This window comes from Corylus avellana, chromosome 6, assembly GCF_965113065.1.
Source record: "Corylus avellana chromosome 6, dhCorAvel1.hap1.2, whole genome shotgun sequence".
Lineage (NCBI taxonomy): Eukaryota > Viridiplantae > Streptophyta > Magnoliopsida > Fagales > Betulaceae > Corylus > Corylus avellana.
The window spans coordinates 23,146,764-23,164,421 of NC_142495.1; the positions used below are offsets into that span (position 1 = coordinate 23,146,764).

At 36.1% G+C, this 17,658-nt stretch overlaps 1 protein-coding gene across 1 annotated transcript; it reads left to right on the forward strand.

Moving 5' to 3' along the window:
• Positions 1-11,818: 11,818 nt before the first annotated feature.
• On the forward strand, positions 11,819-16,442 carry LOC132186889 (cinnamoyl-CoA reductase 1). Its single transcript, XM_059601002.2, has 5 exons — positions 11,819-12,030; positions 12,121-12,275; positions 12,735-12,920; positions 13,631-13,983; positions 16,102-16,442. The coding sequence occupies exons 1-5, from the start codon at positions 11,910-11,912 to the stop codon at positions 16,280-16,282; spliced, it is 996 nt and encodes a 331-aa protein (XP_059456985.2). The 5' UTR covers positions 11,819-11,909; the 3' UTR covers positions 16,283-16,442.
• The last annotated feature ends 1,216 nt before the right edge of the window (positions 16,443-17,658 follow it).

The following is a 17,658-nucleotide window of genomic DNA, read 5'->3' on the forward strand; positions in this document are numbered from 1 at the left end:
TATCTAATATAGAGAATTTGTGGTTTTTCTTTCTTGATTTATTATTATTATTATTATTATTATTTTTTTTTTTTATCTATAGCTAAATAAAACGTGTTCATATTTGTTTTTGTCAAAGTTTCTCACTTTTATATATAGATTTACAAATGGTAACAATCACACTCAAAAGAAAACAATCATATAAATCACATTTTTATAGTTAGCGTATCCAACCAATCTTTAGATCAATTATTATTTTTATTAAAAAAAAAATAAAAAAAAATTAAGGATTAGTTGGAATTGTATGGGGACAGTTGTAGAATAAAAATGTGGCTTCTAGCATTATAACCCAAAATTATGAAGATGAGAGGATTTGTTTCCCTCTTTTGCAAGGAATTCACAAAGACACTTAAATGCTACCAAACATGATATCTCTTCAGATTTACCTTCAACCAAACCAAACATAATATCTCTTCAGACACTTAAAGGCATACTAACCCATTAGAAAGAAACTTACAACGAACTTATGCAATGGTGGCCACCAGATAGTTTATAATATCAATTCAATATAACATTTTCTACGCTCTTTTGCCTTTACTTATCGCTATTGATGGGACAATAAAGAGAAAAATAGAGTATTTGAAATCACAAGAAAGGCCATTAATTATAGGACGGTTATTCTATACTTATCTTTTCCTGCTTGGTGCCAGAATAATAACTAGACTTTAAAATTAAAGCAGAGAAAGATAAGTATAGAATAGTGGTCCTATAACTAGTGGCCTTTCACGTATGGATAAATGCATCACAAGAAAGGCCACTAGTTAGTTATGGCTAGTGAGGAGTGATACGACTATAAGAGAAGTTATAGCTCTGGCCTAGATCCGTTAGTGTAGCTAGTTGACACCAAGCTGATTTCACGATAGTTGTAAGCTCTGGTGCTTGTTTGTTGGGGGTTTCAGGATATTGGTTGAATAAGACTGTAAACAATGCCTAGCTCAAGCTGCATTATTTTTGTTTTTATCAATGGACAAGTTGGGGCAATTCTTGCAGAGTTGAGCTCCTCATTCATTATATTGGGATTTTAGAGATGGTGAACTTTCTTAGCTTGGTATTTGTACTCTGACGTCATTGTAGAGATTGTCATTTGGTTCAGGACTGCCCGTTTAAGAAGCTACCTCTCTTTCCAAGGTGCCAAAACCAAATCATTTTACTGAAGGGATAAATAAATTGGCTGTTCGTTGAACTTGGGGTCTTTTGGTGTGATGTGTCTTGTGTGTTACCTATATAATGGGCACAACGCTAAAGCCCTCAGTTCTTTTGAGTTTTTTAACATGTTAACCTTTACTAGTCATGTGTTAACCACATGACGCAGCAATTCTGAGTATTCCTACCGATAACTGAAAAATTTATAGTTGGAAAGTAACAAAAAGTATTTGAAATGTAACAAAAGTTTAGTGAGTGCAATACACTTTCTTGCTCGTTAACATCCAGGTCTACCAAATCATGGTATTTCCCGTTTTGCATTATCTGGTGTCTTTAGAGGGAAAGAAATTATCAATGTTTTGAAAACCGCGAATGGATTATCAAATTATGGTATTTTCCGTTTTGCACATTATGTGGTGTCTTTAGAGGAAAAAAAATAATGAATGTTTTGAAAACCGCGAATGAATTATCACTGGACAATTGCATTTTTCTGATAAGATTTAAATTTATAAAAAGTGTAAAACGCCCCTAATTATACAAGAAGTATACTGAGGAATCACTTAACAAGAAAGAGCACAACAAAAACCCAAACAAAACAAGAAAGAACCCAATGTAATAATGAAAAGGAAATTTCATCTTTTAAGAGCTGGTTTTTAAATGGATTGATGTTGTACCAGAGGGTTTGCAAATTAATTCTTGCAAACGTAAGAAAGCATGCATTTTCAAACAATTAATTTCATGCCTACAATCCATTTGTCACTGTTGAAGAGCCAGTATGTCTCATGTTCATTGTCGCTATGGTGATTGTCTCATGCATGCTCTTTCCGTATGCTTGTTTGATCTGATATAAACATCTTTGGGATTGTGCATTTTGAGCAGACCACAAAAGAGGAAAACAAAAGTGAAGTCAGGGCCTGCCGAACAAGAAAAGACTAATTCTTCTTCAAAGAGGTTGGCTTACAATATCCTACCCTCATTAATATTTGAATCTTTCTTTTGTTAAATTTGGCCTCCGAACTGAAAATTCTCAAGGCTTTCCAGGAGTGGAGATTCGGCCAGCATATCCAAACTCGGTCGTACAAAATCTGCCGGTAATTCTGCAGATAATCCAAAGCTTGATAAGCCTGTTACTGTTTACGGCCCGTCTAGGACAGACGATGATGGATCGAAGGATTACAGCCGCCAAAAATCTAGTGTCAAGTTGAGTATTGGGAGACTAAAGACTGGTTGTAGCTCAAAGCAGAGCATGCCTAGGACTATAACCTTGCCCAAGGGTTTCCTTTAACTTAATGGGTGGGTAAATATGAGAAAGGGAGGTAGTTTTTGTTTGCCTGAGTAGAAACAAGATTGTGTATAGAGATGTGTAGTGACAGACACAGGGTGGTAGGCTTATAATTTTGGGTTTGTTTAGTACAGGGGAAGCCAAGGGTGGATCCAGGGTGGTCAAGTGGGGGCATATATTCCAACTTCCAACTTCCCTATGGCCCCCATTTGCCAACAGCCCGGGGCGGCACTCTAGCTGGAACGGTATTGTTCTAGCTACAGTGCCATCTAACAGGTGCAGCAAAAGTATACTTTTTAATATTAATTTTTTTTTTTTAAAAGCAAAAAATTAAAAAAAAAAAAAAAAAGGAGGAGAAAGATGGGGTGGTTCCAGCCACCCCTTGGCTAAAATGGGGTGGCTGGACCACCCCATTTTTGGCCAAGGGGGTGGCTCCAGCCACCCCCTGGCCGATCTGGGGGTGGTCCGGCCATCCCCTTGGCCAAGGGGGTGGTCCGGCCACCCCCTTGGCCCAAAAAAAAAAAAGGGATCGGGTGCATTTGGGGGTGGCCGGACCACCCCCAAGAGGTTGGGGTAGTTTCGGCCACCCCATATCGGCCGGTATGGGGTGGCCGAAACCACCCCATGGCGAAGGGGGTGGTTTGGCCACCCCCAAAAGGTCAAAAAAAAAAAAAAAAGTGGGGGGGGGGGAGGGGGGGGGGGGGGGGGGTGGGATTGGGTGCATCCAAGGGGCTGGGGGTGGTTTCGGCCACCCCATACGGCCGGTATGGGGTGGTCGAAACTACCCCAGTCCCTTGGGGGTGGTCCGGCCACCCCAAATGCACCCGATCCCTTTTTGTTTTTGGCCAAGGGGTTGGTCGGACCACCCCCTTGGCCATGGGGGTGGTTCAACCACCCCCAGATCGGCCAGGGGGTGGCTCCAGCCACCCCCTTGGCCATGGGGGTGGTTCAACCACCCCCAGATCGGCCAGGGGGTGGCTCCAGCCACCCCCTTGGCCAAAAATGGGGTGGTCCGGCCACCCCATTTTGGCCAAGGGGTGGCTGGAACCACCCCATCTTTCCTCCTTTTCTCTTTTTTTTTTTTTTTTTTTTTTTGAAAAGTCAATTTTTGCTGCACCTGTCAGATGGCACTGTAGCTGGAACAGTGCCGTTCCAGCTACAGTGCCGGCCCCGTGCTATTGGCAAACGGGGCCTATGTTCCTGCTCACCTTCTCTTCTCTTCAAGTCTCGAAGATTCTCTAGGTTGTTTCTAATTTAGAGTCTCAAACGTGTCAAGTCGACTCGAGTCAATCTAGAGGCTGACATTCAGCCACGTAAATATCCCAATTGAGGGTTTTCTTTTGACATGTGCTCAGATAATGACATCTCCAAACATCGATTGTTTGGCCACGACTCGAGTACATACATCATATCTAATAGAAAAATGATAAAAATCGTTCTTCATTCAATCTTTCATTCATTTTTATATGTTGAATTGGCAAATTCGTCATAGAATTTGTTTGGGATCCATGTGAGTCCACAAATCTAATAATGGATCAAGAATGATGTGTAATATACTCTTATCTAATAGCATAGAGAATTCTATCGGGCACATAAGCTTGAGTTGCCATAGAATTCGGCAGTACATCATATCTAATATAGAGAATTTAAAAGAAAAATTATTACATAAATCGTGGTTTTTCTTTCTTGATTTATTTTTTTTTTTAATTTTTTTTTTTTTTATCTATAGGTAAATAAAACATGTTCATATTTTTTTTTGTGATACTTTCACACTTTTATATATAGATTTACAAACGGTAACAATCACACTCAAAAGAAAACAATGATATAAATCATATTTTTATCGTTAGCCTATCCGACCAACCTTTAGATCAACTTTTTTTAAAAAAAAAAAAAACAAAAAATTAAGAATTGGTTGGATTTGTGTTGTGACAGTTGTAGAATAAAAATATAACTTCTAGCATTACTCAACCCAAAAGTACGAAGACGAGAGGATTTGTTTTCCTCTTCGCAAGGAATTCACAAATTAAAGACACTTAAATGCTACCAAACATAGTAAATCTCTTCAGATTTACCTTCAACCAAACCTCAAATAAATGTATGTTTTTTTCAATTTTGACTTCCAACTTATGAAATCAAAAACCAAAAAAGTGAGCATAAGATCTCACGTTTTAATAATTTCAAAGATTGGTGGTGGTGGACCCGCAACCGTGAACTTGGTCAAGATTGATTGAGTAAATTCAATTTGCCACGTTTACACTATAGCCTTTACTGGTCGGGAACTGGGAGTAGCTAAGACTAAGACACGCGCTGTTCATTTTTTGGCCTTTTTTTTTTTTTTTTTCGTTGCATGGCTGACGATAGTCTGACGTCACTCACCTACCCAAAAATAGACAGTTCTCAACAATTTTTCATTTTTTATTTTTATTTTTGTGTGTGTCAACTCCCAGCAGTTAAGACTGTACGTATGGTTGGATGTTTTCAAGGTTTGGTGCCTTCTATTACCATTTGTCACTATTGTTCATATTAGTTTAGCATGTGAGGAGAGGATAATCTCAAAATTATGGCCAAAACCAATATTAATTGCAATACAAGTACTTGTATCTTCTTCTTTCTTTTCTCCTCACGAAATTGTGGTATCTTAGTTTATTGAGTTCCATATTAATTTGACGGCATACTAACCCATTAGAAAGGAACTTACAGAAAACTTATGCAATGGTGGCCACCAAATAATTTATAATAGGGATAATTTTGCTGAACATCCCTGAACTTTCACTCGATTTGATAAACCTTCCCTAAACTTTAAAATCTCTCAATTTAATCTTCTGAATTTTCAATTGCTCTTAATTTGAACATCTCTGTCAAAATTAACCGTTAAAAGTACCAAAAAAGACTAAAATATTCCTAATTTTCATTTTTTTTAAAAAAATAAAAATGGTTTTGGAATTAAGGGTAAAATTGAAATTTTATAAAAAAAAAAGTCAAGGGTATAAACGTCATTTAACGTTTAAAATCTGACGAAGATGTCCAAATTGATTGCAATTGAAAGATCAGGTGACTAAATTTAGAGATTTTGAAGTTTGGGGAGGTTTAAAATCGGGTGGAAGTTCAAGAGTTTTCAGTGAAGTTAACCCCTTTATAATATCAATTCAATATACCCTTTTCTACGCCCTTTTGCCTTTACTTATCGCTATCAATGGGACAATAAAGAGAAAAATAGAGTACTTGAAATCACCTATGGATTAAGTATCATTTGGTATCAAGATCACAATCACGTTGATTGAACACAACTCGTCGAGTATGAGATTGAATGAGTTGTGATTTTATGGTTGAGTCACAAAGGGGGCAATCTATACGTTTGATTAAAATGTCTCAGTACTATGTATGGATATAGTGTGAATAGTGTTACGCCATTGAAGGATTACTATCATGCCAGTATCAATAGAGTGGGCAATCACGGACATCGGTTGCAGAGCATGGTGGTATGCTAATCGTGTAATATAAGTTCTTGGGTCACCTCTCATAGTAAGCTGATTTTTAATTGTAAGTTTTACACGAGGCTTATATGAAAGAGATGTACAACTAAAACTTGTTCTCAATTAATTATTGAGGAATCTATGTTTCTCTTAGGCTCCGTTTACTTCGACGTAAAATGGTTTCCGTCGAAAAATATTTTCAGGAAAGCCATTTTCCTTGAAAAATATTTTTGGTCGAAAACATTTTACGACGTTTACCATGCACATGGAATTTTTTTTTTTTTTAATATATTTTTTTCCAATAAGGTCCCAGTCGAGACCTGCACGGGACTTGATTGAGACCCCGCAGGGACCTACCAAGAACCCCACCGGGACTTGACCGGGACTTGTCCGGAACCTCACCGGGACCTGCCCAGGACTTGACTAAGACCCGCCCGGTACTTGCCCAGGACTTGACTGAGACCCGCCCAGGACTTGCCCGGGACCTCCCCGGGACCCGCCCAGGACTTGACCGGGACTTGATCAGGACTTGACTAGGACTTGCCCGAACCCTGCCGGGACTTGTCCGGGACCCTGCCGTGACCTGCCCAAGACTTGACCAGGATCCACCTCTCAGTCAAGTCCAAGGCAAGTCCCAGGCGGGTCCCGTCGGAGTCTAGGGCAAGTCCCGGGTAGGTCCTGGTCAAGTCCAGGGCAGGTCCGGGGTGGGTCTCGATCAGATCCAGGGCAAATCCCGGTCAGGTCCCGAGCGGGTCCCGGTCCCAGGCAGGTCCTGGACGAGTCCCGATCGAGTCTTGGGCAGGTTTGGGCGAGTCCCGTTCAAGTTCGGTCAAGTCCCGAGCTGGTCCTCACGCGGTTCCAAGCGGGTCCTGGGAGAGTCCCGATCAAGTCCCGATGAGGTTTTGGACGAGTCTCGGCAAAGTCCATCGATTTAAGAATGAGATGCTAATAGTCGAAAAATTGTTTACGGTTTTCAAAACCGTAAACCATTTTCTGAAAATTAAAGAAGAATTTTCGGTCAAAAGGATAATGTTTTTCGTTGATCAATATTTTACGTCGAAGTAAACACCGTAAAATGTGAAAATCATTTTCTGGAAACCATTTTATGTCGAAGTAAACGGAGCCTTAATTTATCGCCCTTTTTGCAATGTCCCCTTAATCTTTAAATGTAGTTAATGTACCATACTAATCTACCATTCAAGTTATGATGCCCATTTTTGCAAATCCAAAATGACTAAATATCATGCATAAGATTAAAAATTTCCACACACCAAAAAAAAAAAAAAAAAAAAAAAAAAAAGGAAAAGAAAAGGGAAAGAAGGCATCACTTTGTTCTACTTTGAATTTTTTTTTTTTTTTTAATTTTTATGTAGGGTATTTTTGTCATTTTGACAGCGGAAGGAGGAGATTGCAACCCTAAAAATAGATCGGTAACATTAACCAAATTGCATTTAAATAAATAAATAAATAAGTCTAAGCCCTACCTGCAACCCCTACGGGTGTTTTTGTCACAATTTTGCATTTTTTCTTAAAATTAAATCTTATGGTCTCCTTGGATTTGAGGTTTCAAAACATGCGATTTAAAAGATAACAACTTCAAAACGTGATTTTTGAAATGCAAATAAGTTTTTGATAAAATCACGATTTGATCTTTAAAATAACAGTTTAGATAGTACATTATAAGACGGCTATAAAGGCCACTAGTTATAGGACGGCTATTTTATACTTATCTTTCCCTGCTTTAATTTTAAGGATCCGACTTACATGCTGTTTAGGGTTAAATCTTAACCGTTGATAAGCATAAAATAACCGCATGTAAGGTTGATCCTAATTTTAAAGTCTAGTTATTATTGTGACACTAAGGTGGATCATAATCAATCAACCACCACTGGTCAATTTTAGAAGATAGTAGTATTTTATACTTTTCCCTTTGGTACTCTTTAGTCAAATATTGTAATTAAAAATTGTGTCGTACTTATCCCATAGGACGTATCTTTATTGAAAAAGGCTAGACGAGAGTTAAGCACAGAGTTAAAAGGTTGTAGAGTAGAAGTCTTTGTAATTTAAGAACATATCTCTACGTTATCTTTTGATGTGCTCTTAATTCTAGGTTAATATTATTTTAATTTTTTTTAAAAAATGGCACTTATTTTTTTTACTTAATTTTTTAAATAAGCACCCCTAATTTGCTTATAGAAATTGCAAATTTTTTTCTTATTTAAAATTAAGCACTTTTTAAATCGCAATGCCAAACGCCTTAAGTTTTGCAATATTTTTAAAAATGCATATTATTCTTGCGAAATCTCAATTCCAAAAGCTTATACCACCAAAAAAAAAAAAAAAAAAAAAATTATTGGCATTTTTTTTTCTTCTTCTATTCAATGTGAGGAGAGGGGAAATGAAAATTTCAAAAAAACAAATACCAAGGCAACAAAAGTTTCTTAAAAACAGTTAGGAATTAGTCAAATAAATGACCCGATTCGGCCATCAAGCGAACCGATATAGCCAAAGGAGGCTGTTCATGAATATGGCAACGTTTTGTAAACGGAATAAAACCCCAACGGGTCGCCAACGCGACTGACCATCAACATCAATAGTCAATAAAAAAAGAACAAACCCGACTATTGGTTGGCATTTGCTACGTACCACCCTCTCGTGTACACAAATTTTACCATGCATTACTATTTTACAATTTGTTTAATCCATTTTAGGGTGGAGTAGAATTTACGGCACTAATAATTAGAATAGAATGAATGTAAATTTCTACTCATGCCCATTTCCAACTTCCAAACAATTTGTCGACATCAAAAACTGGCTTGTCTTGGTCTCTAGTTTTACTTAAATGTACTCTCATCGGAAGGTGGCATCTTCTTGGCGACGTGACAGGTGGTGGTTGTTGATGTTTGAGTCGGGAGTTTAGCGTGTCCGATGGGTGTTCGCTAAAATGTGCCAAAGAAATGGCTTTTGCTTGTGCATGCTTCTAAGATTTATTGGACGGATTTGGCTTAAGTTATCAAACAAACAAAAATTATTTAAATTTAATTTCAAGTTTCTTATGAATAAAAGATTAAAATTAAATCTTGAACGTTAAAAAAAAACATAAGCCAAATCTAGAATGAATCCTCTCATCCGTTTAGAAGGAAAAAATTAAAGGAAAAAAAAAAAATTACAGTTTACCCCCCTCAAAGTTGACAGAGTTTTTCAATTCGAATACCAAAGTTTCAATTTTTGCAATCTACCCCCTAAAGTTTCAAATTTTTGTAATTTGACCAATTTTATCCAAAACTTCCCATATTGCTCCTAATTTTTTTTTTTTTCTAAAATTTTTTTTTTAAAAAAATTCACGGCCACTCCTTTGGTCATCTAGTCATTTTTGTACCCCAAATTTGTTTTCGTTTTCATTAAAAAAAATAAAAAAAAAATTCAAGGGCAATATGGAAATTTTGGGATGATATTGGTAGAATTGAAAAAAATTGGAACTATGTGGGGGTGGATTGCAAAAATTGAAACTTTGATGTTTGAATTGAAAAACGCTGTCAACTTTGAGGGGTAAACTATAATTTTTCCAAAAAAATAAAAGAATTTTAATACTTATTAATAAATTAACATATATATTCTGAATTTTATGATAGTATTATTTTATAATGTATCACCATATGTATCTATCTTGTTCTTAATAAGTTTACAAGTTAATTACTTAAAAATGGTTAGAGAAAACTTTACTTATTCCAATGATCTTTTAATTGTGGGTTGTTGTTCGAATAGTAGGGATGGCTATCGAACGAGACATTTTCATAAGAAAAGTTATTTGTAAAGAAAGATGATTTTATTAGTTATGACTTGTAAATTAATATGAAATTAAGTTTAATACTTGTCTGCCTTTTATTTCTCATAAACGTGCGCACTAATACATAAAGAGATATAAATATTTATGTATTTATTTATTTACATAGGCTCGGGCTTTCCTTACAAAAAATATTGATTTTACCCCTTGTGCTCACGTATTTATAGAAGTGTAAAATTCTTTTTTGATCCCTGTGGTTTAAAAATTTTATTTTTTGCCTAATCAGTTTCATTTTGTATCACAGACCTCAATAATGATTAAAAATGAAAATGATACCTCCATCTAAATTCCGTCCAAAAATTGACGAAAATCCATATCAGCACCATTAAAAAATTGATATATGTCTATATACATAATTCAAAATTAAAAGGGTTAAATACTCCAAACCCCCCTAGGGTTTCTCAACTTTATTTTTTTCTCCCTAGGGTTTCATTTTTATCACAGGAGGTCCCTGTGATTTTGATAAATGACCAAGTTAGTTCATCCGTTAGTTGACCGTACGGACTGACACGTGGACCAATCAGATGCTGACACGTAGCACATATTTAATTTTTAAATTTTTTTTTTAAAATTAAAAAAAACATGTATTTTTTTTTTTTTTTTTAAAAAAAAAAAAAAAAAAAAAAAAAAGAAGAAAAGGAAAAAAAATTGAGGGTGGCTCCTTGGCCATTTAGGGGTGGCCTTTGGCCATGGGGGTAACCTGGCCACCCCCATCTAGCTGGTTGGGGTTGGCCGAGCCACCCCTTGGGCGGCTCGGCCACCCCCTTGGGCTCCAAGGGGGTGGTCGAAACCACCCCCAGTACCCACTAGGAGTGGGTTTCAGCCACCCCCTTGGGCACCAACGGGGTGGCTCGGCCACCCCATTGGAGCCAAGGGGGTGGCCGAGCCAACCCCCAGTGGGTACTGGGGGTGGCTCAGCCACCCCCTTAGAGCCCAAGGGGGTGGCTCAGCCACCCCCAGTACCCACTGGGGGTTGGCTCGGCCACCCCATGGAGCATTGGGGGTGGCCGAAACCACCCCCAATGATGGTTGGGGGTGGTTTCGGCCACCCCCTTGACTAGGGAGACATCCCCAATTTTTTTTCCTTTTCTTTTTTTTTTTTTTAAAAAAAAAATTTTAAAAAAAAAACGTTATTTTAATTTTTTTTTTAAAAAGTTTAAAAAATTAAGTAGTGCCACGTGTCAGTATCTGATTGGTCCACATGTCAGTCCTAACGGTCAACTAACGGATGGACTAACTTGGTCATTTATCAAAACTACAGGAACCTCCTGTGATAAAAATGAAACCCCAAGGAGGAAAAAATAAAGTTGGGAAACCTTAGGGGGTTTGGAGTATTTAACCCAAATTAAAAATAAAAAATGATTAAATAATTAAATTAAATAATTAAAAAAAAAACTGGAAAGGGTTGTTTCCAATTTTATTTATTTATTTTTTAAAAAATTAAATTTATAATGTTTTTAATTATTTTAATTTTAAAAATTTTATTTTAATTTTTAATTAGGTATATGGATGCGTATCAATTTTTTAGGAGTATTGACGTAGATTTTTGTCAATTTTTGGACGGCCATTATTGAGAATCATCTGTGATACAAAATAGAACCAATAACTTAATGAGACAAAAAATAAAATTGTTAAACTATAGGAGACATAAATTATTTAACCCTTTTATAGAAATAACTGAGGCAGAATCTAGGACTCTCTACACCTAAACCACATGTGCAGTTATGCCTTATGATTTGATATGAAAATCACAAATAATGATTGGAAATATTTGTGTTATTGTAGCATTTCTCTAGTAAAAAAATAATCCATTTAAAAAGCACATGGTATTGATCAGGTTGTATCCCCAAAAAGGGAAGGCAAAGGAAATTTAAAACAAAAAAAAATGCTGCACCTATATATTGATTATTGATAGGGACACGTGGAAGTGAGAGGTTGGCCCTTTTTTTCTCTCTCGATTTCTCTGAGCTATTTACCGGTAGTAGGTGAGTCTGGTAATTATTTGCTTATAAAAGCCACGCAATTGTCCACATTCTCCTCAAGCCTCTCGTTTCTTCCACTGCAGACAGACTACTTTTCTTTTCATCTCTCCTTTCCCAACCAACCCTCCCCGGAGAAAGCCAAGATGCCATCAGCTTCCGGCCAGACTGTTTGCGTCACCGGCGCCGGCGGCTTCATTGCCTCATGGATCGTAAAACTTCTCCTGGAAAAAGGCTACACTGTGAAAGGGACTCTAAGGAATCCAGGTAATTAATAAGTTTGACAAATAATAATAAATCATTAATTGTTCTCTCTCTTTTTATATATTTATAGACAATATGCATGGATTTGTGCAGATGATCCGAAGAATGCCCATTTGAAAGAGCTGGAAGGAGCTAAGGAGAGATTAAGTTTATGGAAAACTGATCTTCTTGATTATGAGAGCCTCAAGGAAGCCATTGATGGCTGTGATGGTGTCATTCACACCGCCTCACCCGTGACTGATGATCCCGTGAGTTATTCCTTCATTAATCTTTCACCCTTAATTTCTCTCTTTTTCTTTTTGATTGCAGCTAGCAAAGAAAAAAGATAAGGAAAAGGAAATATTTGCCTAGCTAGAATTAATGTCACCCAGACAATATCGCTTTAGAGTTTAGAGCCAAACAAAAAAGAAAAGAAAAGAAAAAAAACAAAAAACAAAAACCTAGTTGACATCATAAATGTGTCAGTACTCGCGGAGGGTCCTGCAGAAACACCTTGCATTATTATTATGGTTGTTAGTGGGCCGCACTTGTGTAGACTTAAAGTAAGAATGTCCACGTCACCATTACTCATGACCAAACGTGATTTTGACAGCCATTTTAGTTTCTTTTTTCAATCTTTCTTTTGTGTCTATTTATTTTATTGGTCTCTTTTGTTTTGGTTAAAAAAAAAAAAAGAAATTGACGGGGGTTGTGGGTGTGATTTGAAGGAACTAATGGTGGAGCCAGCTGTGGACGGAACAAAGAATGTGATCATCGCCACGGCAGAGACCAATGTACGGCGTGTAGTGTTTACGTCGTCAATCGGTGCGGTGTACATGGACCCTAATCGAGGCCCGGATGTGGTGGTGGACGAGTCGTGTTGGAGTGACCTCGAGTTCTGCAAGAACACCAAGGTTACACATCGCTTTTCTTCTTTTGTATTTTAGAAGTTAAATCATAATTTTAAAGCGCGAGTTATGATTTTATCAAATTTTTTTAAAGTTGCATTTTAAATTTGTTTTATTTTTTAATCCGTACTTTTTAGAATTGCTAAATTGTTAAACCAAATGGACGTTTAATTAAAATATCACGAAAAGAAATGAAAAAAAAATATATTATTAGGTTTGTTAATGTATTTTTTGAGAGGTAATTATTTTTGTTTTTGGTTTGAGTAGAGCCATCATATTCAATATATACACCTCATGACGTGTTAGAATTGAATAAAAGTTTTTTTTTTTGTAAGCCAAAATGATACGAGGAAAGGTAGAGGTTGACACATATGCATCCTAATCATTGAGACCATTGACATACCTTAGAGTGAGTTGGAGGTTGCCTTCCAGAAAATATATATATTTAAAAATAAAAAAAAACTTTGACCCTAAAAAAAAAATGTTTAATATAATTGGGCCTGATAAATTTTTATGATTTCATTTCTAAATGAGATGATTGTGGTAGGGATTTAAAGTTGGTGAATATGAAGTCAACATTAACATATATTTTAGAATATTTAAATAATATAAAGTTATATACACCGTTAAATACACAATTCTATGTAATGCATGAACATAAGGGGGGGTTTTGCTTCACATACTTTGATTGTTAATTGAAAGTACAAATATTGCAGAATTGGTATTGCTATGGGAAGGCGGTGGCTGAGCAGGCAGCATGGGAGGTTGCCAAAGAGAAAGGGGTGGATCTGGTGGTGGTGAACCCGGTTTTGGTGCTTGGACCGCTGTTGCAGCCAAATGTCAATGCTAGCGTTGTCCACGTCCTCAAATACCTAACTGGCTCTGCCAAGACATATGCCAACTCCGTCCAAGCCTATGTACATGTTAGGGACGTGGCACTTGCCCACATCCTTGTTCTCGAGACTCCCTCCGCCTCCGGCCGCTACCTTTGTGCCGAGAGTGTGCTTCATCGTGGTGACGTCGTGCAAATTCTTGCCAAGCTTTTTCCAGAGTATCCTATTCCCATCAAGTAAGTTTTTTTTTTTTTTTTTTTTTTTTTAATCTTTAAAAATATTGTGTGTTCCTGAGAAGCACTTATTATATTATAATATCACTAAAAACAAATAGGTGGTTTTATTTTTTAAAACTCCACGTACAATGAAGCAACTAAACATATATAGTTGACCAACCTTCACGTACTTGTTGCATAGGTAGACCTATGTTTTGGTCAGATTCGAAGTGACTTGCACATAATGTTTCCTAGATTTAACTAGATTTGTGCTCCAATTCATTTAAAGGCTCGAAAAAAAAATAAAAAAATTAATGATTAATTTTTAATGTCATATTATCTTAATCATACGAGAGTTATATTCATTAAATAATATATATACTTTTTTTTTATTACAAAATAGAATTGGGAGAACGTAATTTTGACTAATAAATTGCAGATCGATCCTTCAACGAGTTGAAATGTCTCTAGGAGTGCATTCTGGAAACTGACTTTTCTTTCTTCTTTTTTTGTTTTGAATAATTCTTTCAAAGTTATTTAGGTGGGTGTTGATTTTTAGTAAAAGTGAAAATAATGAAAAGCTTGAAAGGGATTAAAAAAAAAAGGGGGAAACTTCAGAAAGCCCCCCTGAACTTCTAGCCATTTTGACAAGCACCCATGAATTTCCAAAACTCTCACTTAGGCCCCCTGAACTTTGGTTTGCTCTCACTTTGGACCCTTTTAACGTTAAAGTCAAACAATTTAACTTTTTATACCAATTTTACTCTAAACCAAAACGACGTCGTTTTGGGCTGAGTAGGTGTTAGGACACAAAATGACGTAGTTTTGAGGAAGGGTAAAATGGGTATTAAAAGTCAAATTGTTTGACTTTAACGTTAAAAGGGTCCAAAGTGAGAGCAAACCAAAGTTCAAGAGGCCTAAGTGAGAGTTTTAGAAATTCAGGGATATGTCAAAACGGCTGGAAGTTCTGGAGAGCTTTCTGAAATTTCCCAAAAAAAAAAAAAAACAGAAGAAAAAAGCATGCTAGATTTTCTCACCTAAACACTATCCAAACTGTAGTTTTCCACAAAAATAGTAAAAAAAGGAAAATCAGAGAGCTAGATGATCGATCTGACATAATAAGATGGAGAATTATGAGGTTAAGAATTACTATAAAAAGATTAATTAAAAGTAGAAGGAATTAGGAGAGGGCCATAACCCATAAATTTGTGGACGTGGAGTAGAATAGCAGATAAGAAATGTGAATCTGTAGTTTAGGTAGGGAAGTTGGTATACCTACTTTTGACTTTTTTTATTCGGTCCACCAAAAATTTATTGAACAAAACTTTTAATATTAAATTATATATATATATTTATATGTGGAGCTGAAGAGCCTTACCCGAATATTTCCATTAGATTCTATGTTGGATTGATTGAACCACCACTAGTCAATACTACTCGAATATAAAATTCCTAATTTTCAATAAATAAATGCTTGTGTCTCTGTCAAACGTGGACCTTGAGGCCTCCATCGACTCTTGTTCCATTGCCACGCCTGTAGCAAAGTTGGTGTAAGATATATATGACTTTGTTTGTTATTTAACTATTATGAAGCATTTTGCTCCTCTAACAAGTAAAATTTTGGGGTAATTTTACTTTATAAACTTTTGAATTATTAAGCGATTTGAGAACCCTCCAAATTTCAAAACCTTTCAATTTGAACTCTTAAACTTTCAATTTGCAATCAATTTGAATCATTCCGTCATATTTTAAAAGTAAAAATTGAAACAATAACGTTCATACTTCTGAATTTTTTTAAAAATTATAAATTTACCCTTAATTCCAAAAAAAAAAAAGAGTAAAAAAAAATATGGATATTTTGGTCTTTGTAGGGGTAAATTAGGGAAGGTAATAGCTAAATTTGACGAAATTGTTCAAATTGACTGCAATTGAAAGTTCATGGGTCCAAATTGAGAGGTTTGGAAGTTTGAAACTTTTCAAATCGTGTGATAATTCAAGAGTTTAAAGTGAAGATACTCCTAAAATTTTTCTACGGTATGAAAGTTTATTGAAACACACTGAATGATTGTTTTGAAAATACTTAATTATTTTTTATTCTAAAAGGTTGGATAATTAGAATCCGGAATAAATGTGATGTAGGTGTTCGGATGAAAAGAACCCGAGAGCAAAACCCTACAAGTTCTCGAACCAGAAGCTGAAGGAGCTGGGATTAGAGTTCACACCAGTGAAGCAATGCCTGTATGAGACCGTTAAGAGCTTGCAGGAGAAGGGTGTCCTTCCAGTCCCGACACAGCAAGAAGAATCAATCCGAATTCAGTGATGATGTTGATAAGGAGCATGCATGGGCTCGCTCCGGTCGACAATGGCAGCATTAAGTTTTTTTTATATATATATATATAAATGTTGTAAAGATAAGAAATAAATGTGAGAGACTTTGACGTGTTAGCATATAGTTTATTAATGAATGTCTAATATATATATATATATATATATATATATATATTCTCATGCTTATTGACTATTTGGGTTAAATGTACGTAGCTATATATGAACATGCAAATTATATTAAATGAGGCTATATATAACACAATCCATTTAATTTGTTACCTCGTTTATGAACCAAGCTCGCAATCTTAAATGAATCTTGCTTTCATGTCTTGCTTTAACTTAGTTCGATAATTAAATAGCCCTTTAAATCGGGTTTGATATATATATATATATATATATATATATATATATATGAGAGAAATCGAGCAAAAATATTAATAGAAAAACAAATTAAGCAGAGTGCCCTACAAAGATAATATTTACAAGACAGTGGGTTGTGCCATTTAGATTTTGCATTTTCCCCCTCCCTAACCTGAGTAATCTCAGTGTTTCAGACCTTATAGATTGGATCCACAACCATTTCGACCGCTTATAAGCCTCCCAAATTCTCAACATCCATCTCCCTCTTTCCTCAAGAAATGACAAATTAATTTGGGCCCCTTCCTCCACAGCAAAATTCTCTATCAAATCAGCCCATGAATTTGCTTATTCATTCCCAAAACTCCAATGAAAATTCTGACTGGAACCTTCTTTGGAGCCTAAAACTCCAACATAAACACAAGCACTTCCTATGGAAACTCAGTTGGAATGTCCTTTATGTTGCTACTAATGCTTCTTTTTTAGTCACTGTTGCTGTCCTAAGCAACTCGCCGAGATAAATCATCTCAGTATTTATCAAAAAACTTTTTTCCACTGATGTGAATAAGGGAGAATCCACTGCTGATCTTACATGGATAGATATTGCTATCTCACAAGGTTGCAACAATTTGTTGATTGAGGGTGACCCTTTGGTTTCCTTTTAACTATTAACAATTAGAACTTCTTCTCTGAATGGACCATTGCTTCAATCATCGCCGACTTTCAGTTAAAACTACATGATTTTCAAGTTTGGAATGCTATAAAAGTTTTTAGAAGTGTAAACTTTCGTGCGCATCACCTCTCTAAGTGGGCCTATACTAACCTTGTGTTTTGAAGCATTCTCAATTCTTCTCACATCTTATCTTCCATTAGAATTAATAGTGGAAATGATCCCCCTATAAAAATAAAATTATCCATATTTAATTTCAAGGCCTCCCATACGGTATGTTCAAGAGAGCAACTCTAACCTCGACTTCATTTGGATTGCAAGAGGAGTAATGCTAAAAGAGG